The 25,952-nt window shown below is 53.1% G+C and overlaps 1 protein-coding gene and 1 long non-coding RNA gene across 2 annotated transcripts in view; one reads left to right on the forward strand and one right to left on the reverse strand.

Moving 5' to 3' along the window:
* The window catches only part of HS3ST3B1 (heparan sulfate-glucosamine 3-sulfotransferase 3B1), a 30,256-nt gene extending 4,934 nt beyond the window's left edge, over positions 1-25,322 (forward strand). The window contains exon 2 of the mRNA XM_055795690.1: positions 21,005-25,322. Coding sequence (XP_055651665.1) covers positions 21,005-21,623 — 619 coding nt within the window. The 3' untranslated portion in view covers positions 21,624-25,322. The remainder of the gene's footprint in view (positions 1-21,004) is intronic.
* LOC129783817 (uncharacterized) lies at positions 14,580-20,996 on the reverse strand. The gene is made up of 2 exons (XR_008745771.1): positions 16,181-20,996; positions 14,580-15,883 (listed from the first exon to the last, which is right to left on the reverse strand). It is a non-coding gene; the product is annotated as an uncharacterized LOC129783817 (long non-coding RNA).
* Positions 25,323-25,952: the final 630 nt, after the last annotated feature.

A 25,952-nucleotide genomic window follows, 5' to 3' on the forward strand; every position in this document is an offset into this window, starting at 1 on the left:
CATTGTGCTTAAGCACGCGGGGACTTTTACTGGTCCCCTCGACACATGCACAGGGCTCAGTTCCCCCTTGGCCATTGAAGCAGCTCGCCGTGATGTTGCCTTAGCCGCTGTGCAAAGTCTGGGAGAAAATGGCCCCAAAAAAGAAGGGCTGGGCTGCTATAATCAGTCAGCAAGGCCCTTGTGTTTGCATGGGATCATTCCTTTAGATCTGAGGAGGGTTGAGTTGTTCAAACAGATGGCAAAGATTATTCGTGTTGCTGGGGTTTCAGCGCGCTGCTCTGTTTCAAGCATGTTGCCCGATATGACGCACGTGACAAGTTCTTCCCAGCACGACGCTGGGGGGGGGACGACATTGTCTGCCGTGATCGGGTTTCATGGCCTCACCTGTCGAGCTGCTGAACTTTTCAAAGTTGACCATGCATTGGGGCTGACTTATGTGGATGGTGGATCTGCCTGGCTAATCGCGTTAGCGCAGCACCACGCGGCGTGCCGGGGAGCGTTGTGCTCCTTCTTGGCATGAAAATGATGGGAATGAAAACCCATGGGCTCGACTCTGGGTTTGGGGATTTATTTATTTTTTATTTTTTTTTCTTTTCAAGTGGGCCATGGCAGATGTCTGTAACACACACCAAGCTTTGGATACCTCAAGGCGCTTCCAGTGAAGGCTTTGTGTTTAAAAGCATCCAGCAAACCCCAGATGCGGTGGCTATAAAAACTCTACCCAAACCACCAGGTTTTTGAGCTGAGTCTCCTGATTGTGGACTGCTCTTACCATCAGGCCTCGCATGCTAAACGGCTGTTTGCTCGAGCCTGGATTCGGTGCTATTAATCCATCCCAAGTAGGAAGAAGTCTAATTTAGCGATTGCTCAGCATTGAGCGTTCGTCCCTGTTGGTGGTGTCACCATGGGTGATCAATGGGTTCAGGGGGTAATGAATGGGCCAGGGTCATGTGGGACGGGTAACGTATGGGCTCAAAGAACAACAAAGAGCCGGGCGCGTTATTTCAGCGGTGTAATTCGGAGGTCAGGGGCTATCGGCTGCTACCTGTTGTCACCGTGTGGTGTGTGAGGAGGAGCTGGAGGAGAGGCCTCTTCCTCGGTTTGTGAAATGACTCAAGTGCTCTGCTGGGTCCTGACTTGCTGCTGATGACTGTACCAGGGCTTGCCCACGCCGTTGCAATTTCAGGTCTTTCAGCAGCTTGCTGTGTGTTTCTTAATTAGCTCGCCAGAAACACTGTGTGCTTTTTAAAGGAGCTCGGCTCAGCAGCCGGCACCACCAGCAGCCGAGTAAATGGACCTTATCTTGACTTTTTTTAATGGAAACAAGGGCTCCCATGATGAAATGCATTGGTTATCGGCAGGCTTGGAGGGCAGGTGGGGTTAATTCACAGCAGGGGGTTACCGATGGCGTAGCTTTGCCATTAGGGAGTTGCTCCTGGACTGGAGGTGGTTGCAGGGTGCCCAGAGACAAGCCAGGAAGGGCATTGCTTCGTGCCACGGGGCAGGTGAGAAGCAGAAGCCAAGGGCAGGAGTGCAGTCCCTCTTGTCTGGAGCATCTCTCCGCCTGGGGATGGTGGACACTGCTCAGATGTGGTGTGCAGTAGACCTCAGTCCTTCATAAAAGTGACAGGAAGGAGACGACCTCTCCTGGTGCCACGTTGGCTTCAAGCATTCCCTGTGGCAGTGTTCTCTTTGTAAGAGCTCTGAAGGCAGAGGAGGAAGATGGACTCTGTGACAGTGACTTTGCACGTGGTGCCCTTGTACTGGGAGGGAGCGAGGGCCATCGCGGGGTGCGGAGGGGTGTGTGGGAAGCTGTGAGTTGGCTCGCTTGGCTGCTGACCTGTGAGACCTCGCAAGTGCTGCTGGCAGAAGACCTCAAGTAAATAATTCAGGATTTTAAATGTCTTCTGTTAAAATACGTGAGCGTGGCACTGCCCTGCCATGTGGTGGGTAGCAGGGAGAGAGAGAGAGAACTTAGGGAAAATCAGTGCCGTGTTCTGCTAAACGCTCTACATCTGCGTTAACTTCTCAGAAATGCCCTGGAAGTAGCTGCTTCAAAATCTGTTTTGTTTTCTCGCTGCAGAAGAAGGATGGAGAAAGAACATCTGTACTGCGGGATGCTGTGACTTAGTGCTGGCTTCAAGGGAGCCATCGCACGTTACGTCAGCAGAGCATCTGACCCAGAAGTTCAGTTGCAGCTGGTCGTGGGTGCAGGGCCACGTGTGGCTAACCCTGCTCTCCGCGTGGCTTTGCATGGCATCACCCGAGGAGCTCGGCTCTGCCAGCCTTTGCTGGGGAGCGGTCCTCCCTTGTCCTTGCCTTCCTGTAAGTCTTGCGCAGCTAAAATGTGTAAGCCCAGAACTGTCATCTGGCCAGTCCTCTGGGCAAGTGCTGCTGGAGGCTTCTGCAAATCTACCCGAGTGGCTGGTTTGTTATAAAAGCGAGCAGTTGTAACCTCTCCCTGGAACTGGCATGGCCTCTCCCCTCGGGTGCGTGTTCCTGGCAGCGCAGCAGGCAGCTCGTCCAGGAGAAGTGAGAATTGCGCATGGGCTTTCACTTTATATGCCGGTGTATAATATTATAGGTGGATGTATATATTTTATACATCCCTTGCTGAAAGTGAATGCAAGGCCAGATCCTGTGTTGCCACAACCACAGTCTGGCAGCACTGAGTGTGGCTGGAGTGAAAATGCCGGTTCTCTCTAAAAAATATGCTTTTCACATGAGAAGTTGGCTCTGACAAGGAGATGAGTCTTCAGCAGCGTGCTGGTGGCCAGCACCAGACCAGGTGCCCGGACTGGATTTAACGCAGCCCGGAGCCCTGCCTGGGGGAGGGCTTCAGGATCAGGCCCTCGGCGTGTGTCCGTGTGAGTGTGAGTGCAGAACATGTCTCCACAGAAGCCAAAATCCATTACAGCGATTAACTTTGACCAAGTAGATAGGCAACCTTTACATTAAAGCCCCGAGCTTACAGCCAGTCTCGAGCATCGCATGCAAACTTGTCTTAAAACCTGAAAGTCCGTGATGTAGAGATGCGCGGCACGTGGAGGTGTAGGAAATCTTTAGAAAACTGCCAGTTAGGTGAAAAGTAGACTGGACTGGCATTGCACTGGGTTAAATGGCATTGGTGGTTTTGATTTGGAGCGGGGTCCATGGGGCTGAGCCGGGCGATGCTGTGGCTCGGCACAGAGGTCTTCCCGTCACTAGGGGGAGGATGAAACCCTGGCGTTTTAGTAATAAAATGCTTTGCTGCTTCATTGAGCCATTAAATATTTGTTTAAAAACTGGCAAGGCCTGCAGCTTTGGCATGCCTTCAGTTTGTTTTTTCTAAAGGTGTATTAGGCTTGGAATGTGAGCAGGAGGTGCTGGAGCAAACAGCAGGTGTCCCAGCCCTTGGGTCCCAGCCGCGGCGGCACACGGTCCTCAGCTGGTTTATGCACGAGGCTGCGAAGGTGGCTGCTAAATGTGGGTGGCGGAGGGACCCCCTGGCTTTCTGTGCCCCGTGGTGGGGTGAAGGTGATGCCTGACGCCAAGATGCTGTGCCACTCTGCTCCAAACCCCCTGCGCTTGCCTCTGGTGCCACCTGTAGTGAATTGTGCCGGATTGGAGCTGGTCCCCCGAGTGCTGTGGCTGCCCCCATATTCCACAATTGGGTTAAGACGGAGGAAGCTCCCAAAGGTCTTGCCCAGGATCAGCGGGGCGGTGGGCTGCGGGGGTGACTGTAAACACATCCCTGAACATCTGCCCTGGCTTCGCCACAGCTGGACTGAGCAAATTGGGCTGCCGGAGAGCCAACAGCTGGAGTGCTGCCCCTTGGTGAGGAAGGGCTTAGCAAAGTTCATCTCCTTCCTTCTTCCCCAGCGCCGCACACTGAACTTGTTGCAACTTAACACAAAGCTTGTAGTTGTTTTGTTTGGTTTTGTTGTTGGTTGTTCTTTTTTTCTATTTAATTTCCCTCATGAGCTGGTCTGGTAGCTAATGAGCCTTGGGCTGTCTGCATGGCATTTTGTAAAGCGGAGGGAATCGCTAATAGGGGGTGTTGAACTGCGAAGGAAGCCTTGGGAGAAGATATCAGCCTTGCCAAAGCAGAAGTGGAATAGCCGGTTAGGGTTTCAACCTGGGTTTGCTGCAAGCCGAGAGGGGCTGGGAGCTGCTGTCTGCTCCAAGGCTCCGTAATTACAGGCTGGCGCTGGCCGGACAGCCGGACACGCAGGAGGAGCCGCCTGCCCCACGCCACGGCTCGGCACACACCGGCGCCTTGGCCGCCTGCCCTGGCTGCACCGCGCCTGCTGGCTCCCCCCAGAGACAATTTCAAGGTCACACTGCTAAATGTAGTGTAATAATTAATTAAGCTATATATAAACAGAAAGCTCACGTGGTCCTAAAGCAGATTAAAAGCCCGGGAGTTTCCTCTCGCCTGCCTTCCTCCCCATGGTCGTCTTCCTCAGTTCCTCTGTGGGTGAGCCTGGCAGTTGTCACACGCCCAGCCGTCCCAGCAAGGCTCACCAGTTGGGTTAAGCAGCATCTGAGCCCAAAAGGGATGGGGGCAGAGCAGCACCTGCTCTCATGGATTCCCTGGCTCACCCAGTTCCCCCATCAAACCCAGTCCTCGTGTTGGTGCTGGAGGAAAGGACACGTGCAAAGTCTCTGCCCTCCCAGTGGGGATGGCTTTGCTGTGTCGGTGCCCGATGCTGGGAGCAGCTCCTGGGGTTTGCCTTCAGCAACAGGCACTTCCAGACTCTCTGTGTGGGGTTTGCAGCGTGGAGGTAGGGGAATAAGCTGGGCTGGGTTTCCTGGAATAGCTGCAGCAACTTAGAGTTTGTAATGAGCCTTGAAACTGAACCCAAACAGATGCTTGCCTTGCAGCTCCTGTGGAGTTGAGATTTGTATGGTATCAAAACTGGTGCTTTTTTTTCCTCCCTCTTGCATCTCTCTATCTGAAACTGGTCAAAACTCGCTCATTCCAAGCCCTGAAAGTAAAAATTTAGGGATAATGTTTAGTTCAAACTCTAGGTTATTTTTAAGGTAGCTGCAGAAACACCTCCGGAAAATTAAGAACTGTGTTCTTAATCAAGCATAGGGGATGCGCGCTGTCGAGGCAGTTGGAGAAGGGCACAGCAGCTTTCAGCACTTCCCGATCAGGCTGGGTTTTGCAGGCAGGGTGCGTGCACAAACCCATCAGCAAAGTCTGATTCTTGGCTTTGCACAGTGAAATCCTTGGAAAGCCGAACAGACCCCACAGCCGGCTCCAGGAGCACTGGGGCAGTGAGTGTCGGCACTGCCCACGCTTGCTCCAGAGCCTGCTGCTTCCCGGGCCATCTCCTCCTGCAGGCCAGCTGACCGAGGGCCACCAGCCGGGATGGGCACTGGTGGGGACAGGTGCCCGGGGTCCGTGGGCTCCACACGTCAGGTTGCATTTGGGTAGTGCGGGGTGGCCATGGCTCTCAGAGGCAGAGCTGGCTGCCTCAGTTTCCCAGTGCCAGGCTGTATCCACATCCCGGAGATGGAGGCAGAGGGAAAAGACTCTGTGAGGATGGAGCCCCCATCAGTTCAGCCTGGGTCGGAGGGGGAAGGGCTGTCTCTTTGGGAACCCAAGGCTGGAGAGATCAAAGGTACGGGTGAGTCAATTACAATTCACATTTGGTTCATCCATATGTTTGGGTATTTGAAAGGCTTCAATAGTAACTCGTTTTATATCTCTTATGCCCATTGATTTGTTAATCTGACACTTGGTTTCATCTGAATAACAATAGCTCTCATTCAGAGTCCTCAGTGTTCAGGGAAAAGTCATTTCACTTGGGTTGTGCTCCAAGGCCTCAGCAGACCGGCCCTCTGTGCTCCTTGTGTAGAAGGGCAGGGGATAATTCAGCTCCATCACCTGCTCTGGAAGCAAGTCAGCTCTTGATGGAAACTGGGTGGGATGCAGAAGGTCGGTGCTGGGTTTTGACACCTGTGACTTTGCTCCATAAGGTCCTCTCTGCTTGCCACTGTAGCGGTGGCCCTGCCGTCCCAGCCGGCGGGGTGTGAGGAGGTGGGCAGGGTTACAAGGACAGACAACCCAAGCAGTCATGGAGAGCCCTCTTAAACACAGCCCGAGTGAGTGTGCTGGACTAGATCGAATCATTGGTATGGCGATGTGCAGTCTCTAATTACGCGAATGCCTTTTTAATTAGAAGCAGTGCTTTGCATCTGTTGTACTTGCAGCAGAGCATCTCCACCAGCTGAGCCTGCTCTTTAAAGAGCTCTTGACTGTATTTTGTTGCCTGTTTATGACCACGTCATGATCCCATGTAATGACTGGGGCAGGAGGGGAGTCTGCAGACAAACCTGCTCCTTCATGTTTTCTAATTGGTGCCTGTCTCCCTTCTGTGCTGGGAGCTTCACTCCTTCCTTCCCAAGGCTGGTTTGGTACCTTCTGCTCTACCCAGAGTCCCACAGCATCGCTGGGGACCCACCATGGGACGCAGTGGCACCACAAACCTGGAGCTGAATTGCCTCAATGGGAATGCTACTTTTTTGTCCTGGAGCTTCTTTTTTTTTTTTTTTTCTGTCTTTGATGTTTGGCATGAGGGGTGAAAAGGATGGGGAGACTCGGGAGGTTCATACTGGCCTGGTTGGAGATGTTGGGGTGAAAAAATCCCATTCTGGACAAATGTGTCTCCCTTGCTGCCCTGATCTGTTTACTATGGAGCGATCTTAATTTCCAACGCTACTTCTTTACGAGTGTAAATCACAAATCCATTAACAAATGAGTTGAGGTGACAATCCCATTTATGCTAAAATGCATTTAGGGATCAGTACTGAGAGGATCACCAGTGCATTAATTTGCCAGGCCTTTTGTTCCAGCAGGTGGCAAATATAGCTCATCCCAACAGGGGACATGGGACACGCCAACTGGGCCAGCGTCCAGATCACCGGTGGTTTGGGTCATGGTTGGTGCCACCCTTCCCATCATGGGAAGCAGGCAGGAGACTTTCAGAGATCAATTGGGTGGTCAGCTTGGAGTAAAGTCTAAACCAGTTTTAAATTATTGTCCCACTGGATGGGATGCTCAGGGTAACGAGCAGCTAGCTGGTGTGTACAGGGTGTGCTTGGCTGGGCACCTTCCCATGTAGCTGGTCCACCTCTGGTGAGTTTGTTATTCTCCACCGTTGGCTGGCCACTGGGAAGGTGACCTGTGTGCTGACAGTCGGAGGGGGCAGCCCCTTGTCTTTAAGACAGTCAGGAGGAACCTCAGTGCCACACGGTTACAAGGCTGGTTTGGGTGTTGCTGGAGAGGCAGGTGAGTCCTGCAGCTGCTGCAGTTTGGCTGGAGCTCAACCTGTCTTAGGAACATGTATGCGTTATCCAAAAGGGCAGAAAAAAAATTGTAACTTTCTTTCTTCCGTAGTGAAAATGGAAAGCTGGACGCTTTCTGAGCTGTCGTTTCGAAGGCCTCCACTGTTCAGGCGGTGCTGGGTGCTGATGGGATCCCTTTAGGTGCAGAAGGTGGATTCCTGGAGTTCCTACATGGCTTTTTGAAGAGCTGTAGATGTATATCTGTCTCAAGGCTGCCACCCTGAGAGCTCCCTTCCCATGTGCTGTGGAGGAGCTAGCAGGCTCCAGCTGAGCTGTCAGGTGGAAGATGCTCCAAGGGCTCTTGATGCCCAGAGGAAAGCGCTGCTGGGTGAATAAAGCTGCTTCCCTGCTCCCCTCCCTGCTTTACTGTGCCCACGATGAGGAAGAGGAGCAGGAGCAGAGCTGTCACATGACTGCTACTGGCACCAGTCCCTTTTGGGGCTCTTAACCCAGCACAGGGGTTTAACCCCCCCTTTGGCATGTCTTGCCCCGATGGCATTCACATGGCCGGGATGCGCCCCCTCGCATGGGTCAGGAACCGAGGGCTGCGCGCTGGGGCGTTGCTCGGGGCAGAAAGGGGCTCCGGGGCTTATCGGGAGGCTTTTTCCTCTAATCGCGACTGTAGAGCCCCAGCGCAGGAGGGCTGGGCTTGATTAGGAGAAATGCGTGTCAAGGTGGCAAGCAAAGCCCTCCCCGTGCAAACACGGGGCTGCTGGTGCGGGCGTGTAACAAAGGGCGGCGTTATCAGCGTGACTGTCACCTGCCTGTGCAGGCACACAGAGCAGGGCATTAACTTCTGTGCTGGGGGAGAGCACAAAAGACCTCTCAGCAGGGCTGTGATTTATGAACGTGGCAAAAGGGGAACGTGGTCCTGCCCGTATCTCGCCAGGGTGGTTTTGTTCGGTGGCTGTTGGCTTGTGCAATGTTTGTTTAGTTTGGGGGTGGCTCTTTGGTTTATTGGTGGTTTTGTTGGGTGGTTTTTTTTCCTTCCTTCTAGCAAAATTGGAGCAGGTGAAATGCAGTGGCTTGGCCGTGCCCCCGGGGAGAGGGGCGGTGTGGGAAGGGGTGCTGAAGCTCATCGCTTTGTAGTCCTGTCCTGGGTGGAAAATTTTTAGGTGTTTCTGAGCGTTCAGCCTCTGTGTGCCAGGATCAGCCGCCTGCATCCAGCTGCTTTCGGTGGCGAGAGCGGCTGCTGCGATGGTCCCCCGCATGCTCGCTGAACTAGAAGGTTAATTTATAAGTATGTGCCATGGAATTCCGTATCCATATGAACCCTATGGACCCCCACACTAGAGTGGACCCAACCAGGGGCTGCTTCTCTTGAGCTAACCCCTTTTTTGGGAAGCGACTTGCTCTTGCAGCATGGCTATGGAAGCACTGCAGTGGTGCGTGGCGGCCGTGCGGCTGACTAGCGGGTACGTGAAGGGACCATCTCCCCCTGCATTAGATGCACAAGACATGCCCTTTGGGTCCAAACCAAGATGTACTCTGCTTGCTGGGCTCCCCACCACCGGCGTACGGCGTAACAGGTCCCTGGAGAGGGGCCTTGAAGAGCAGGTACTGTGGGGATGAGGCTGATGAGATAAACTCCTATGGGCTACCTGGGTTTGGAATGCCACCGGAGGTCCTAGCTGGGGGCAGGAGTCTCAGGGTGCTCCGAAATGACAAGTGATGGGTAGCAGGGTGTCTGTCCTGTGCTAGGGGCAGGGTCGAGCCCCACGACGCATCCCTTCAGGGGAGCCAGGAGGATGCTGCGCTCCATGTGTGGTGATGGGCGGTTCGGCTCTTGGATGAGTCATGATGCCACTTGGTTTCAGCATCTAATTCTGAAACACCTGGTGCTTCTGGGACACGAGCTGAAAGCCAGCAAGCTGTGTGCAGTCTGCAGTGCTGGCCCTGTGCGCCTCCGTGCCTGCTTCTGCCTCCCTAAACCACAGAACCCAACAGATCCAGGGGGTTTAACCTGATGGAGGTTGCACCCTTTGCTGCAAGGAAGCATTTTCCCAAGACCTTTGTGGAGGTGAAGTGTTGAAAAGATGGGTGAGTAGCAGTGCCTGTGGGGGTTTAACACCTTTGAGAGGATTAGTGCCGTTGCTACAAATTAAGAGAGCAAATGGGTGGGTGTGGGAGCAGTCAGTCCGGGGCTATGGGCGCTGTGCGGGGCTGGCAGGTGCGTCGCTGCTGGTGCTGCCTGATGCTCCTGCCTCATGGATGGTCGTGGCTGAGCCTTGATGCAGGGAAGGGGTGAGAGGGATGAGCCTTGGGAAGAGGCTGTGGTGCGAGCAGTGGGCACCGGTGCTGCTTGGCCGTGGCCGAGCTGCTGCTGCGTGGTGAGAGAGCTGGTGGCCGGTGGTGGGCTTTGCGGTGGGAGCAGCCACCGCCTTCTGGAGCTGAAACCAGACCCTTGAGATCAGGGTATATGGGGCTGGTGAAGCCAAGTGACAGCTGTGTTGGCCCCATGTCCTCTGCTGCAAGAGCCATTTCTGTCACCTGGATACCATGGATGTGTTTTGGAAGCCCCGCCAGCTGTGATTTCTTTACCTGTTTTTTTTAAGCCTCTTCCAAACCAGGCTTCCTTTACTTAAGCCTACTCTGAGCTAGCAAAGAGATGCATTTTGGGGTTTGCCTTTTTTCTTCCTTTCCACAGATAAACTGATAACTCCAGACCTTGACTCTCTTGCTTTGCCTTATTTTCTGGATGGGGACATGACTTTTGTGCTTGCAGGTGCTGAGCCAGTGCAAGCTCAGCAGACACTAGTTCCAGCTTCCCGCGAAAGGCAGGATCAGTGCTACCCAAATAAATCTGAGTTCAAGAAGTAACATCTGTGGTACAAGGTTGTGTTAAACCAGCAGCCTCTCCAAGAGGTTCCAAGAGCAGAGCTTGGTCTTGCAATGAACCCATAAGTGGATCTACCAAATCTTTGCATAGCAGGAGCTTAGTACACATAATGTTAACTCAAGGCTATAAATTTTTGAGGGATGAGAAACGGCTGGTTTTTCTGGTTGCGATAGAGTAAGAGGCAGAGGGAGTCCAGAGAATTTATTTTTCCCCAGGAGTGAGTTGTGAGCACTGAAATCTCTGCAGATGCCTAAAATTCTTCCTCTTTCCTCCCTTTCAGGCTGATGTCTGTTTAATTTATAGAGAAAAATGTTTCTACTGCTTTTCAATAAACTCTTGGATACTGGGAGAGTAATCATAGCTTGTTCCAGACCCGCACCAGTGCAGCTCTGGAGTAGCTGCTGACTTAGGTCCGTGCCAGGGTGAGCAGAGCCGGACTACCTGCTGCTGGTGGAGGACGTGAGGCTTTATACTGGGGGCCTTCAGGTGCCAGAGGAGAGGGAAGGAGATTACACTGGTGCAAATGGGGCACTCCTGCTGGGATAAATTCCAGTTAAACACTCCAGCGGGGTGTACTAAGAGGCGACACGGCACAGGAGTAAAATACACGGTTTGGCAGAGACAGCTGGCCCTGCGATCTGCTGGAGAGAAGTCTTTAGTCCCAGTTTGCCAGTTAGCTCAGTCATGTTTCCTGCTGGGTTTAGGGTTTCCCCCCCCCCCCCCTTAAATCATGAGTTTCACAGAACTGCCTCTTCCCTACTCTGCTTTTAAACAAAACCAGTCTTTTTTTCCTTCTGGGGGGAGCGGGGGGGAATGGAGACAGATTAGAGTAATCTCACATGACTTGACCAGTGGGCAGTGAAGTCCGGTGATGCTGGGCGATATTCTGAAGAACTCACCCATAAACAGCAATTAGCTTTTAATCGCGGTGCTGCTGCCGGCCCCCGCGCCCACCAGGAACAGCACCGTGTGCTCTTTGTCGGCCGGAGCAACACCGGGGGGACCCACAGCCATGAAAGGGAGCCGGGGGTGACCGGGAGGAATAAGATGCTCGTTTCAGCCCCACCCCCTTACTGCGCTCAAAAGCTCTTATTTTCAGAGCAAAGCACTATTGAAGCATCCGGACAATGGAGACCAAATCCTTCTGGGGGAGGGGAGGTGCTGGCAATTGCATCTTTTGTTGCTTTTACTTCTTTACTTGCCTATGGCCTCCCCCACCCCTCCAAGAAATCCGCATAGATGCTCGCTAGATTATAATGCAATCACTTTCTTGGGACCTTGCTAATAGGATTATAATTATTACTGGAGATGAACTGGAGTGAATAGAATATTTACCACTTCATCTTAAATTATTGTAAATCCCTCCAAAGCAGCTCTTTGATATGTAGAGTGCTGCGCCCCCCCCCCCCCCCCCCCCCCCCCCCGTGAAGATAATTATTTAGTGGAAGTTCAGAGCTCTTTTAAGTGTGATGGGGAACAGAAAGAGGCTTCGGTGTTTACATAAAGAGGAGGACCTATATAATGAACTGGGGAAGCTGATGGGTATCTTGCCTGGCTCCAGCAGAGGAGAGGGGAAGGTTCTCGCTGAGCAGTTGTAACACCTCAGGCTGTGGCTGGGGGAAGAGGGGAGGAGATAATTGGAAATTTGGCCCTTCCTAGTCCAAAGGCAGTCCCACATCTCCGCAGCTCATGTTCCATTGGTGCATGAGTCCACCTGGTGACAGTGGCAATGTTTGTTGCGTAGGGCTGGAGAAGCTTCTGTTTGAGGAATGACCGAGTAGGCTGTGAGACCTCAGCCTGGCAAAGAGATGTCTTGGGGGAAGATACGGTACTCCACAAAGTCAGAGCTAGGCTGGAGAGAGAGGCAGGGATGGACTGGTGTGACGGTGCAAGGACTGGGGCTATGGCATGGCCGGGAGCTGGTGCACAGTGAGCAAAGCAAGCAGCCAGGGTGGGCTGTGCACTTGAGGGGTCTGCGTGGGTCCAGAAGGAACCTGGACAAGGGGTTAGAAGAGAGATTGATTGATGGACAAACTGCATCAGGCCCAGGAAAGCCCCTGACCTGAGTTTGGATGGAGGCTGGGAGAGAGGGGTGGGATGGGCATGCCCTGGTCCTCCTGTGGCCAGCGCTGGAGACCCCTGGGCCACAGGAGCTCTGGCCTGAAGGAGAGGGCTGCACCCAGCGGGCGCCTCCACATGTGCACCCACAAGCGGGGTGCATTTCTCCTGAGGTTTCAGGCTGGTGCTGTCCCCTCAAGCCCTTCCTCCCAAAGGCTGCCGGCCTGGAGCATCAGGGGTAGGAAGGGGGATCGCTCCGGCCAGCCGCCTCCAAGACCGACTTCATGCCTTTGCATCCATTGCCAAGGGCGGGCACGTCCCAGGAGTGACGGCTGCGTCACCCATCAGTCTGAAAGGAGTCTGTGTGGCTCTTTGGCCTCTTGTGCTCTCTGGTGAAAGCACAGACCCTGTCCCTGTGCAGACAAGGCTCCCAGCAGGTGTTTCTGTGGCTCTGAGTTACTCCTCCCCTATGGGCTGCATCTATATGGCGCACCGTATATGGCACTTAGCTATATGAGGCAGCAGCCCTGCGAGAAGTAACATGTCTTTACCTTGGTTATGAGTCTGTGCTTCCAACTGAGCCACTTAATCCCATGAGGTGGGGGAGTTTCGGGGCGGGGGTGGGTTACGGCTGGGCTGGGTGGGAGGCAGCCTTGTGGCAGAGGCTGGTTCAGCTCGTCACACCCATTGCTGTTCCCAGAGGCCCAAACCCTCCAGGTTTTGTGCCTGGATCAGGCCCTGCTCTGTCCGGGTCTGGTGCTTGGATGACGCTGCAAACTGCTCGGCGCTGCGGCCGTGCAAAGCGCCCCATGTCCCTCGTCTGCGGCGTGGGGAGGGTCAAACCCCCGTGGTGGCTCCCAGGTCTGATTTGAGTGCAGTGACTTTGGGGGAGGTGGATCAAGTCTTTTATAAAAAAAAAAACCCACACCCAGCCCCCCTCCAAAAAAAACCCAACCCCCGTGACTGCAGCAGCACACCGTCCCCCCCTCAAGGCGCTGCTTGCTTTGATTTGCTGGGACCGTTTGGCGTGACCCGGCTCTGCCCACGTGGAGTGGGGACGAAAGGACCATCTGCCGATGCCCCACGTCTCCCCGCTCTCCCCAGCCTTTGATGGGGTTTTTTTATCTGCATCAAAGGAATTTAGATCAGACTCCACAGCCAGGCCAGAGCCTGTTCCTGTGGGGTATGTGGTGATGCCACCCCTGACCACCAGCCCTGGTGCAGCCCTGGAGCAGCTTCATGATGGGGAGCCTTTGCACACCGTTACCCTCCTCTCCTTTTCATCCCCAAACTCCCCAGCAGGTGAAGGGTGCCTGGCAGATTTGGGGGCAGAGAGCAAGGAGAGTGAGAAAAACATTAATTTCAGGCCCACATATTTTCCCCCCCCTTTCCCTCCTCCTTTACCTACCCCTTCCTCACCCCCAAAGTTCATTAATTCCCATCATCTGGTTTGTGTAAACGTCGTGGCGAGTGTTTGACGGAGCTGGATAGGGTTACACCCGTTTCAAAAAAGGCTGAGGCTAGTTCCCAGCCGTTCCCTTTTATTGTTGTATAATTTGCCAACCCAAACAACGAGCTCCTGCTCGAGACAAAGGCGCACATGTTGCCCTTACCACTGGTCATAAAAAGAGGAGAGGCTGCGTGCTACTGTACAGGTCCTCGGTGCAAAGGCAGCCCGAGCCGGGGAAGATTTTGGTAAGAAAAATGGGATGTATCAAATAATAACCCAGCAAGTGCTCCCACCCCAAAAGAGGGATTTGCTATTGCTTCTCTCTCCGTTTCTTCCTCCTCCTCCATCTTCATCCTTCCCTTGTCCGGAGCTGCTGCCACCAGAAAGCAGAGTCAGAGCCAAGTGGGCAATTCTGAAGCCAGTTGACCTTGATGCTGGTGGCACGCTCCGGGATGTAATTAAAACGCTTTATTACTTTAACAGTCTTTCCCTGGGCTTGTCAGGTTCTTGCTTTTAAGGAGTGTTTCTGGGATGTGATGGTTTGTGATCAGCCCTGCAGTGAGGAGGGCCAGGTGGGTCCAGTGTGGTGGCCTCAGGAGCTGAGCTGGTGATGCTGGTGGTGCTGTGGGTTTTTGCTTCCCAGAACATGACAGGTCTCTTGCTCACTGTCAGGTGCCAGTACAGCGCTACAAGCGGGTGGTTTTAGTCCAGCCCTTGGCTGCTCTGACCACCACTGTATATTTTTCCTGCTTACTGACAGCAACATGCTGCTTTGGAGACTGGGACCAACTGGGTATTGCCTTGGCAGAGCGGCTGGGCTGGAAGGCAAAGCTGCCACCCCCATCCTTTCCTGGGTGCCTACAACTCTTTTTCACGATACTAGATTTAGCTCACTTGGCTTAAATTTGTTTCTTAGGATGGGGGAGGAGAGGAAAAGGCAGAGAAGCAGGGGGATTTAGAATGAGAACTGCAGTGCAGGGCGGGAGTGGCAGTAAAGCCCTCCTCAGAAGCATGTTTGATGTCGGGCAGCGGATGGGCTGACTGTGGTTTGAAACAAGCCCTTTGGCTTTAGTGGGATCCTGGCTGGAGCAAAGCCGAGTGGGAGCATGTTGGGATGGGGACAGGGGACCAAACTGCCCCTGGGGACAGGGACAGGAGACGATGCAGCAGGCGGGAGAACATCAGTGTGGGAGGGGATGAGGTTCAACCTGCCTCATTTTCTGCACGTGTTTCCTCTGAAGCTTTTCTTGTTTGCTTTCCAACCTGCAAATTAGAAAAGCAGCAAAAGTTATAACAAATTCATGATGTACACCAAACTGTACTACGTTCCCAGTCATGCTGCCTGGGCTTGTGGTCACCTCGGGTTTTCAAACCCCGTCATGGCTCTGGAGGCTAAAATTCTGTGTCCTCCCAGGGTGGGAGAAGAGCTTTTGTGTCTACCTTTTCCATTTCTTCACCATAAGCTTTCAATCTACTCTGTGCGGTTTCTTACACAGCCTTCTGGGAGGATTTGGGGGCTTTTTCCCCAGAAACAGTCAGATTGCTGAAATTTGGTTTTATGGGAAGAAATCACTTTTTGTCTTCTTGAAACACCAGTCAGGAATTTAGGTAGGAACTGACCAGAAGTAGGTTGGATGCTCTGCATGTGCACCACCAGGCTGCAAAGCAAATGGTTCTGGATTACAGGCCTGAATGTGGCTGATCTCCAAAATAGTTTGACTTGCTTTTTCTCCCCTTTTCCCTATTTTCCTTTTTCTTAGGGAACAGCTGTAGGGGGAAAGTCTAGAAATTCTGCACCAAAGGCGGTTCTTGCTGTGTCTTCCGGCAGAGCTGCCATGGGGACTGTTGTGAGCATCTCGTAGCTGCATCCAGATGCTACAGAGTTTTATCTTGACTGTAACAATGCTTCTCTTGCTTTTACAATACTCTCTGCACAGCTGTCTGTCTCCTCTAGGAGAGTTTTGTCATCCTTTTAGAGGGAAACTGAGGCAGCTCAGAGGACTGAGCAAGAAGGGTGGTCTGGAGCGGAGGGGGTTGAGATGGGAGGGTACCATCGCTGCGGCACGGCGCACCCCGATTCTAACACTTACCAGAGGGACTTCGTTTCTTGAGCATGCTGGAGTGGGGGGAGCATCTCCAAAAGTGATGCTGGGTGGCTCCGGGAGCTGGGTAGGAATATATCCAGCACAAAACCCACCCTAGGAAGGAAAACTCATCATCCGCTCAGCGCCGGGACTCCTGTTTGGCAGCAGGAGCACCTGGGCGTGCCGGGTCTCGGCTGGGCAGCCTGACTGTGACCCCCGTGTGGGCAGGCAGCTGGGGATGGGCGTCTCTGCAGCCCCCCAGGCTGAGCCCCGCCGCGGGGCTTCAGGCTCCGGCAGACCCCGCAGGGGTTTATCCCAGCAGGTGCTCACGGGTGGCAGGAGGTGCATGAGGGGACCAACAGACGTCCCTGGGGATAAAATCAGTAACGATTGCGCGTCGATCTGCCCTACCTGTGGCGAACAAGGCAGCAACAGGTTGCAGGGGTCCCCTCGCCCCCCCGGCCCCTTGCCGTTCCTCCTTGAGAAGTGGCAGCAGATTAGCCCGGAGCCCCTCTGCGCAGACAAAAGCTGCCACAAAGGGCATTAGGCTTCAGGATTGGATTACCATTTGGCCACCTGTCATCCCCACTTTGTAAATTTATCTCGCTCTGGGTCCGGTTTTCACATTGGAGAAGTTTGCGCTTAAAAAAATATACAAAGTCTGCCTCTCCGAGCAGCAGCCTGGTGGGGTTCGCTTTAGCATCCCTTCTTATTCCAGGCTTCAGGGCTGCGTGGGGCTGGGGATTAGGGCTCTTTGAATAAAGAGAGCCTTTATTACATTAGTCTAAGTGGTTAATAGGTAAAGTAGGCCAATCCATCTTTAGACTAAGCCTATCACTTCGCCTACGAAGGGTGCAGGCTTCACTGAGGAAATATTCATTAAAGGAAAAGCTTTTCCCCTGTCCCTCTTGACATGTTAATAGCTCAGGGTTAGGGGCTCTGCTCTCCCTGCCTGCGGAAAATTCATAGCTGTGCTCACTGTGCTCATGCAGCAGCTCGCTCCTCTCGCTGGGACCCCTGATGCTGCCGGCAGCTCTGCCGAAGTCAGCAGAGCCGCGCTGAGCCCTGCCAGGCTCGGCGGGGAGCGAAGGATGCCAGGAGTCTGTGGCGCTCCTCATCCTCGCCTTCCTCTTCCGTGCTCCCGAAGCAGGTGCCTCGTCCCTTCCCAAGCAGGGATGCAGGGAGCGGGTTCGAATGGCAGGTAGAGGCAGTGCTTCAGTGGTGGGACTCTCTGCTGTGGGATGTTCTCAAGGCCAAAAGTATTTGTGGGTTTGAAAGGATTAGACAGTTCGTAGCCACTATGAAATGGGAAGATTTGGATGCAGATGCTGGCTCCAGAGGTCTTTGAACTCCAGGTTGCCAGAAGGCAGGAGGATAACAAGGCAGGAGGGACTGCTTGCCAAGCTTTTCATACTATCTTTATTTTCCACTACAGTATCTGCTACAGCCCTTAGTGGTGTCTCCATCAAGCCCGCCTCGACTGGTGCAGCAGCTTTTGTCCAAGGGCTCAGCGGAGCTCCCCGTTTCCCACAGCCTGACTCGCTTTGTCATCTCCCTTTCCTCTCCCGTACAGGCAGCAGCAGTAGCTGCACCTCGGCCGTCCTTACCTTGCACCAGGCAGCGCTGGCAGCAGCTGCCCAGGTCTCCAACGCGCCTGTGAAGCCTCTGTGGCAACGGGGGACCCCACAACTGCCAGGAGCTGACCTGTGCGTGCACCATTGAGCTGAACATGGGTTTCTGCTGAAGCCCAACTCCTTTTCCCCAAGGGGTTTGCGTCCTGCCAGGGCACCGTGGTGACAGCTCTCCTGACCATTATGGCTCCTCTTTCCCCTTCCCTCTGCCATGGCTGTCATTCAGTGCAGCCCTGGCTGTCTTGGAGCCCCAGAAGCAGATGTTTTCTGAGCTGGAGTCTGCTCCTGCTTCTACCACCACGTATGTCCAGCATGTTGTGTTGGAGCTGCAGTGCTATACGTGGGCCAAGTTGCCCTTCTCCAGTTGCGGTTTGAGTGGGAGCAAACGGTTCTTGGTGACTTTTCCACCAATGTGAGTTCAGACCAGCCAACTTACCAGTTCCTCCTCTCCCTGAGGCTCTGTTGTCTCGGCTGCCAGCATGACGGATGGTGCCTCAGTGGGAGATTATGGAAACCATGGGAAAGCTCCTCACAACTGGCAGGCCCATGCAATAAAACTTCGCTTTCCTGGATGTGATGCTTTCAGAGGTTCAAACCACATCCATGGGCCACAACATTTGGCTTCGCTTGCTGCTGTTTAGCTTTTATGCAGCCACTTTGCAAACAAGGCAGCGTCTGAGACAGTCTTGAGGATCGTAGTTTTGGGCAATGCCCGTCACCTGTCTGGGTACAACAAAGGAAGAGAATGCCAGAGCTAGGGCCTGAAGGCTGGGATTTGTGGGTTCAGTTCTCGTTCTTGGGTTGACGGCTCCATTTCTCTCCATTCTCACAGTCCACCTGAGCCTGTGCTGACGGGCCAGAGGGCAGTAGCAGGGTCAGTGTGCGTCATCTTGCTTCGTCTTGCTGTGATAGGTCACCAGCAAGATGTGCTACAAATGCCAGGGATTTGTGTCCTCTCTAAAAATAGCAATTTTGGGAGGTCTAGATGTGCACAGAACTGAGTGCTCTCAGCTCAGTTGGATGTTGGATGTCCTCAGCTGCGAAAGACCTGTGGGTTCTGCAAAAGGACTGACATCAGGCCGGTGGATGCCTCTTAGATGAAGAATTGCTCCTTACTTTCTTCTTCTTATATGGTGCACTCCTCCGTGTTTGTCGAAACGCTAATTAGGAGCCTGTGTTTTCCAACCAGATCAACTGACTCAGCACCTCCACCCCCGGCAATTTCCTCCTGTTTCACAGCCCAGCCCTACCCAATGCCTGTCTTGTGCAAGGAGGAAAAAATAAGCCTTGCGTCATTCCCAGGAGACCGATAAATACTGACTGTAGTAGTCCTGGAGGAGAAGTGGGTCTCAAGGTGCAGGGCCCTGTGCAGCAAGCAATCTGATGGAGCTGGGTTGAAGCCAAAGGGCTCCAGAGCAGCACAGCCATCCTGAGCACGTCTTGGGCAGCAGCCTCCTCTCCAGGCAGGTCCCAGGCCATTAAAGACTTCATGGGTTGAAACCAACCTCTTAAATCAAGCTGGAAGGCAGTTGGTGGCCAGCGCAGGATGTAGAACTCGGGTTTAGTGTGGCCATAAAAAGAGACACCACTTAATAAGTAGACTGTCGAAATCCACATCAGCCCGCGATAGATTTAAGACTTGCTCTCTGGGCGTTATTGACTGGCTCATTCTGTGACGGCATTACGGGTTTGTGGAGTTGGCCAGAAAGGCACAGAATTAGTCAGAGTTTTATTTTGGTTAATGTTTTTTGGCAAACGCTGGCTCCTGACTTCCAGAAGCTCTCACGTCCCAGGTGCCTGGTAGACCAGCGTGATTTTTATCTGCATATGAAACTCCACTTGCCTTGAAATCGCAGCCTTTAGGGGTTGCCACCACCCTTGGGCATGGCTGGAGCTTTCCACAAGCTGACACCCCCTCCCTGCACAGTCCAGCTTCTCCCAGTGACCCGTGCAGATCTGGTGGGGGGACCATCTCCCACCACGGATGGCTGGAGAAGGGGCTTTCTGGGCAGCCCCTGAACACACCTTGCCTGGGGGGTGGAAGTATGGTCGTTGGGTGTCCCTCGCCAGTAAACACGTGGCATAGAGTTAATGCCAGAAGCTGATGAAGTAAAATACCAGGTACAGTGTGAGCTAAATAGTATTTATGTGTTGCATAAATAGCTACCGACCCACTTTCATACGCGTGTGATAGTTTTTGATTCAATCAGACCTCTCATTCCTGGTTTTCCTATTACTTGGCCTCAGAACGGATGGGTCAATTTTTTTGCCTTGGCTCCTTAATCAGGGTAACCATTGGCTTTAGCACAAATTAACAGTGACTTTTTTAATTGCAAGAGCCTGTGGTGATCTTTGCTGTAGAAGCATAAAAGCAGTAAGGGAGGAGATGGCTGTCGGGGAATGAACAGCCTCTGTGTGCAGTGTCGTACGTCGGAGGGGAGCGCCACTTGAGGCTCGCAGATCGCACACTGCCTGAGTAGTTCTCTGTGCTGGGTGGATTCTTTGAAAACTTAATCAAGTTTTATAGCTTTAATTTTGTGGCTGACTCCCCTTTTGCCTTTTTTTTTTTTTTTAACTGTCTTGCAACCCAGAGCAAATGAGTCCCATTGGGTTGTAAAGGGAAAGAACTGGCAAATGGTCTAAAATATTTCGGCTTGCCTAGTGAGTGATAGGAAAAAATTACTCTTCCTGCTGCGTGCTGCTTCCATCATTTCTGTAAGCTCTCTATTTTTCCCTGCATGGTTAATTAGAAATCGCCAGGGAGTAAGGCGGAATTGCTGAAGGCTTTAGGTTTCGAGGGGGTGTTGTGTTGTGAGGGTACCATGAGCTGAGCTTGTGTTCTCTGTGGTCGTAGCCTGTATCCTGGCTGACCTGCTGCAGGCTGTGTGGCAGTGGAGGGGAGAGGTTCTCCTGGCTGGGTGCGATGTGCTGGAGGTGCCAGCAGCAGCTCTTGATGCTCCTTCTAGTGCATGTTAGGGAACCAGTCTGCACAGTGATAGGGAACAGTAAAGCAGTGGGTGAAGCTTGGTGCGAGAGTACCGGTGCGGTTGGGTGAGAATCTGCTGTTGGTAAGCCAGGGACAAATTGCACCCTCTTGCCTGAATTGGGAAAAGTGTTGTGTCTGGGATGCTAAGGATGCCCAGACAAGGTGGATGTGCTCCAGTGAGCTCCTACTTCTCTGCTACACCATTCCTGGGGGGAAAATGAGCTCTGGGTTGGGGCTGAGGGCTCTCTGCTGTTGACCTCAGCCAGGAGAGCTGTGTGGTGCAGCTCAGGACTCATCCTGACCAGTCTGGAGCTGGTGTGGTACATGTAGCCATGCTCCAGGTGCAGAGTGTAGCCCAGCTAATCCACTCATGGATAACTGGGAGATTACTCAGCTGGATTTCTAATACAGTGGCCTTTAATAATAATCCCCCCCTAATCCCTAAATCAATGGAAAATGGATTTATCTGTACGAGCTAAATGGCCTGTGTAGGCATTTTAGGGAGAAGAATTCTTGTGTATCTATGTGTGAACATATGTGTGTGCGTGTATATATGCACATGCATATTTTTGTTCCCATTACCTGCCGTTCTGACCCATGTCTGTGCTTTGCTGGCAGGGACCTCATGCCCAGGACCCTGGAGGGGCAGATCACCATGGAGAAGACCCCCAGCTACTTCGTCACCAAGGAGGCCCCTGCCCGCATCTCCTCCATGTCCAAGGGCACGAAGCTCATCGTGGTGGTGCGGGACCCCGTGACCAGAGCCATCTCGGACTACACCCAGACGCTCTCCAAGAAGCCCGACATCCCCACCTTTGAGAGCCTGACCTTCAAAAACAGGACTACGGGCCTGATCGACACCTCGTGGAGCGCCATCCAGATTGGCATCTACGCCAAGCACCTGGAGAACTGGCTCCTCTACTTCCCCATCGGGCAGATCCTCTTCGTCAGTGGGGAGAGGCTGATCAGCGACCCCGCGGGGGAGCTGGGCAGGGTCCAGGACTTTCTGGGCCTCAAGAGGATCATCACCGACAAACACTTCTACTTCAACAAAACCAAGGGGTTCCCGTGCCTGAAGAAGGCGGAGGGCAGCAGCAAGCCCCACTGCCTGGGGAAGACGAAAGGCAGGACCCACCCCGACATAGACCAGGAGGTGGTGCAGAGACTGCGGGACTTCTACCGGCCCTTCAACATGAAGTTCTACCAGATGACGGGGCAGGACTTCGGCTGGGACTGAGCCTGGCGTGAGAAAGTCCCCTGTAATTACTTGCCCAGCACGGTTTGCGTATATAAAGAGATATATATGTATGTAAAATGTACAGAAATCTATTTTATAATAATTTATTTTTAATTCCTAAGCAATTAATTCACTAAGCTGCCTAACCGCACTGGCTAGAACGGTAGCCCGTAACCTGTTTAACATTCCACGGTGTTTAATTCTAATATGTCTTTCCTGTTTGTTTTTTTTCCCTCCCTTCTGTTTTCTCCTCTTTTTGGTTTGGTTTGTAACAGACGGTGCTTCCATTTTTCCTAAACAAAATTTGTATTTAAAAAAAGCAAAAAAAGTGAGGGTGGCAGGGGAGGGGCAGGGGGGGAGGGAAAGCATAAATTTATTTTTGTTACGGGTATCTGGCCTTTATAAACACTTGCTTTCCCTATTCCGGTGTCCCAGTCTCTGCTCCGGTGTTGTGCTCCCTTGTCCCACAGCTTCCCAGTTGGTCCCGTGGCCACGGGGGGGTTTCTTTGGGGTGGGTGGGAGGGAGGCTGGGCATCTCCCTGCGACCTGCATCCTTCTGCTGAGCAGCAGCGTGTTTTACTGGTGTCCGTAAACCGCAGGGAACCCCAAGCCACACAGCTCCGGCTCCACAGCCCGGGTCTCTGCCGGGAGGGCAACGAGCTCTTTTTCCCGTGGAGAAGCCGCCGAGCCTGTTGCATGGGCAGAGCTGTCTCCCCAGTATGATTTTCCTTCTTGCCTCTTGTGAAGGAGGCTCTTTCCCACGAGCCCTCTATGCATTTTAAATCTTTGCCACAGGACAAATATAAAAACACACGTGTCTGTATGTGACACGCCGGGTGCTGGTCTGAATGACTGGCAAGACGCCTCTGGCTGGGCGCTGCTGGGAGGTGGCTGCGCCTGCAGTGTGAGGAGCAGCGTCCACGCACCAAAGAGGCCGGCAGAGCCACGGAGCCGCGGGAAAACCCCAGGTCTGTGCTTGGTGCCATCCCCAGCATGGAGGGTGTCCCAGGACACGGCACAGGCAGCGCTGCCTCCACCCCCACAGCCGCCGGAGCAGCTCCCAGTATGACACTGGGGAGCATCGACCTTGGCTCTCTTCGTTCCTGTTACTTTTTGGTCCAACAGCATGGTGTCTCCCAAGGAACAGCGTTTTCCTAGAGCCAGGAAGAAGTGCTGCTTTGCCAACAAGGATGCATCCGTAGAAAAGCAGAGGGGAGTCTGGCTGTACTTGGGTTGGGGCATCACTGGCAGCCGGGTGCCTCCCCGATGCCCTGGGGGAGCACAGGGGTGGCAGCCAGGCAGAACAGGGAGCTCCAAGCACTTAGTCGTCAACCTGGGTGCAATAACCTGGAATTCTTACCCCTCAGGTGGAACCAAATACTTCAGGACTTTAGGACAGGTTGGTGGGTCTGTTCTGAGAGCTCTAGCCATGTTTTGTGTGCTCAGGGCGTTTTGATAAGCACTGTGTGTGTCCGATACATTATCGTTACTGTCAGAGGCTCTGCTAGCTCAGCTGGAATGTCTTTGGAGCAAGGTGGCAGCAGAAGCGATTTATTCCTTGGATTTTTAACAGAAGTTGGGTTTCGTTGTCTTTGGGCAACAAAAAAACCACACACCTCGCCTGCAGCACTGAAGTGATGTACCGCACCGAGCGCGGAGCTTGCTGAATAAATATCACCATGTTGCCGTGGGAGCACTTGCATGAAGCAGGCAGTGTAAAGTAATACTCGAAACAGCAAATGCATCAGCCGGGAGAGCATATGTGAGTTGAGTTCATGCTCTAGTTTCATACACATCGCCTATAGAAATGCGTGCCCTGCACCTCTCCCCAGTCACCCACAGCAAAGCACCTTTGAGGACCGCGCTGCTGAGCCATGCCCAGCTTGCGGGGGGTGCAGTCAGTGGCATTTCCCAGATTTTTTTTCCCAGCCTCCTCGCTCTTGCCTGCCCCTTACAGCTCTCTGCTGTGGCTGTTGGGTGATAAAAAGGCTCTTCAGAGCCTGGGCTGCTCTCCCCGGGTCTCGATCTGGTCCCTGCTCAGGCAGATGCAGCAAAGAGCAGACCCACCTGGGGCCCCGCCGCGGGGATCTGCAGGTAAAGTGCTGGTTTAAATGGTTAAACCTAAGGGCTCTTGGCTTGGCTCAGCGCTGTCACATCTCCAAAGGGATTTAGGGACTCACACTCCTTCAGTGTGGGATCACACATGGGGTGCAGCACACGGGTGTCCTCAAGGACAGGGAGATGCTGAGTGTGATGTCAGGGCTGAGCTGCCTCACACACACGCTGTGAGCAGCATGCAAATCCCTCCTTGGGGCTGGCCTCCAAGCACATCTTCCTACAAACCGGGAAAGTTGGGCTAATCCCTTCCTTTCTGCCCTGAGCCATTCCTAGCTCTGAGGCGATGCTGTGAGCCCACTCGCAGAGCTCACAGGCTGAGCACGGGACCGCCGGGCTGTGCAGGCTGGCAGACCATGCGCAGCCCCCGTCCTGCAGAACGCGCTGCAGACCTGGAGTGGTGCTTGGATCTGTGCCTGTCTGGGGTCCTTGGACCTTGTGCCAGCCGGGTCCCCGGCTCTGTTCCCTGCTGCCAGGACAGGTGATGAATGCACAAGCGTCTCTGCTCTGTCACAGACCCTGCTGCTGTTGGGTGACTGAGGGGAAGGGGCTGCAGGGTGGGAGGAGAAGAAAACCCTTCCTGGGGGAAGAGAGTCATTTCTGCTTCTCAAAATCTCAGTCTTCCTACTAGCTGGCTTACACGATGTGTGTGGGAAGAAGCTCACCCTCTGCACGGCCCCTGGCTGAGCTGCCAGCCGCCACCGCGCCGCTTCCCCAAGCGCTTTCTCCGGCTGAGCCCATCGCTGTGTGGCCAGAGCCACCAGGACCCGCCGCGCTGGCGTGGCCTCGTCCTCCTGCCCCTGTGCTTCCCCCCGAGCCCCTCTCTGTGCCTGCTCTTGAACGCTGGAAGGTTTCGCAACCCCTGCGTCTTCCTCCTTGCTTTCTTGGAAACAACTTTCTAACACCCCGATGCCTTCCCCAGCTGTACGGCAGCGCGGGCGTGATGTGTCTAACCAAGCCCTGCTGCAGAACGCTGCCATGGAGCAACCTCGTTGGAGAGCAGCAATACAGAGTGAATAATGACTCTTCTAACCTTAAGCAAATTGTTAGCCCTGCCTCAACATCCTTCCTAATGAAGTCTGCACTAGACTTTTAATGTAAAGGCCTTACCTAATAAATAGGACGATGAAAGTGAATTCCCCATTGTGTACATCTGGTTGCTAATGCTGGAATCAGTGCTATTGTCATCGTTTTTTAAAAATACCTTTTTTTATTATTATTTTTTAAGTTAAGCTTGGAGGTGTGATTAGAAGTTCTTTTTTTAAAAAAAAAAAATCATATTGTAACATTAATTTATGGCCGAGTTTCATTCAGTCCTGTGTTCAGACGTGCAGTACAGGTATTAGTGATGTGTTGTCTGTAACATGGTACTGTAGAGTAGCCAATTTGTAAGAAAAAGAACAAAATGGAAAGAAAAACAAAAAAATGCCACAAAAAAAAAGTCTGAAAAAAAATGAAAATGTAAATCAAGTATTTTGTGGTACTTACAACACAAATTAATTTTACATAAAGATGTTTCTAGGAAAATGAAATTCTGATAATTCATACTGTTTGTATGAACAAATAAAAGCTATATTTTATGAAGCGATGGACACAGTCGTATTCATTCAGCACTGTGGCGGTGGAGGTGGCCTCACACGTGGGTTTGGTGGCGCTGCCCCCCGACACCTGCACGTCCACCCCACTAGTGTCTGTGCTCGGTGCTGGCCCCACGGCGAAGCCCGGAACGGCGTGGTGAATCCGGCAGGATTTCATCGCCTACACGAGCTCCCATCCTGCGCAGGGCTGCGCTGGGTGCTGAACCTGCGTGTTTTGCTCAGTCAGGTTGTGTGGGGGCTGGTCTCTCCTGCTGAATGCACATTCATCAAACACCGTTTCAGGGAAGGAGACCTGAGGGGTTGCCCTCAGCCCTGCTGCAAAAAAAACCTGGATGGTCTTGGTGGTTGGTGAAACCATCCCCCTGCATCAGGGATGCTGGAGGACAAATTACAGCTGGTGGTTGGGAACCTTCCCAGTGCCAAGTTTCTTTTCAAAAGCATTGCACTTCAGGTAGCCATGCTGCTCCAAACCTCCGGGGCCAGTGGCTGCTATTGCTCCCTACACACTCAGCACTTTAAGATATAAAAATTCATTATCATTAAATTCAGAAGAGTCCCAGGGCAGCGCTATACAAAGCAGCACCTAAAGAACATTACAGATTTATGTAACGTAGCA

Source organism: Falco peregrinus, chromosome 2, assembly GCF_023634155.1.
Source record: "Falco peregrinus isolate bFalPer1 chromosome 2, bFalPer1.pri, whole genome shotgun sequence".
NCBI classification, from domain to species: Eukaryota; Metazoa; Chordata; class Aves; order Falconiformes; family Falconidae; genus Falco; species Falco peregrinus.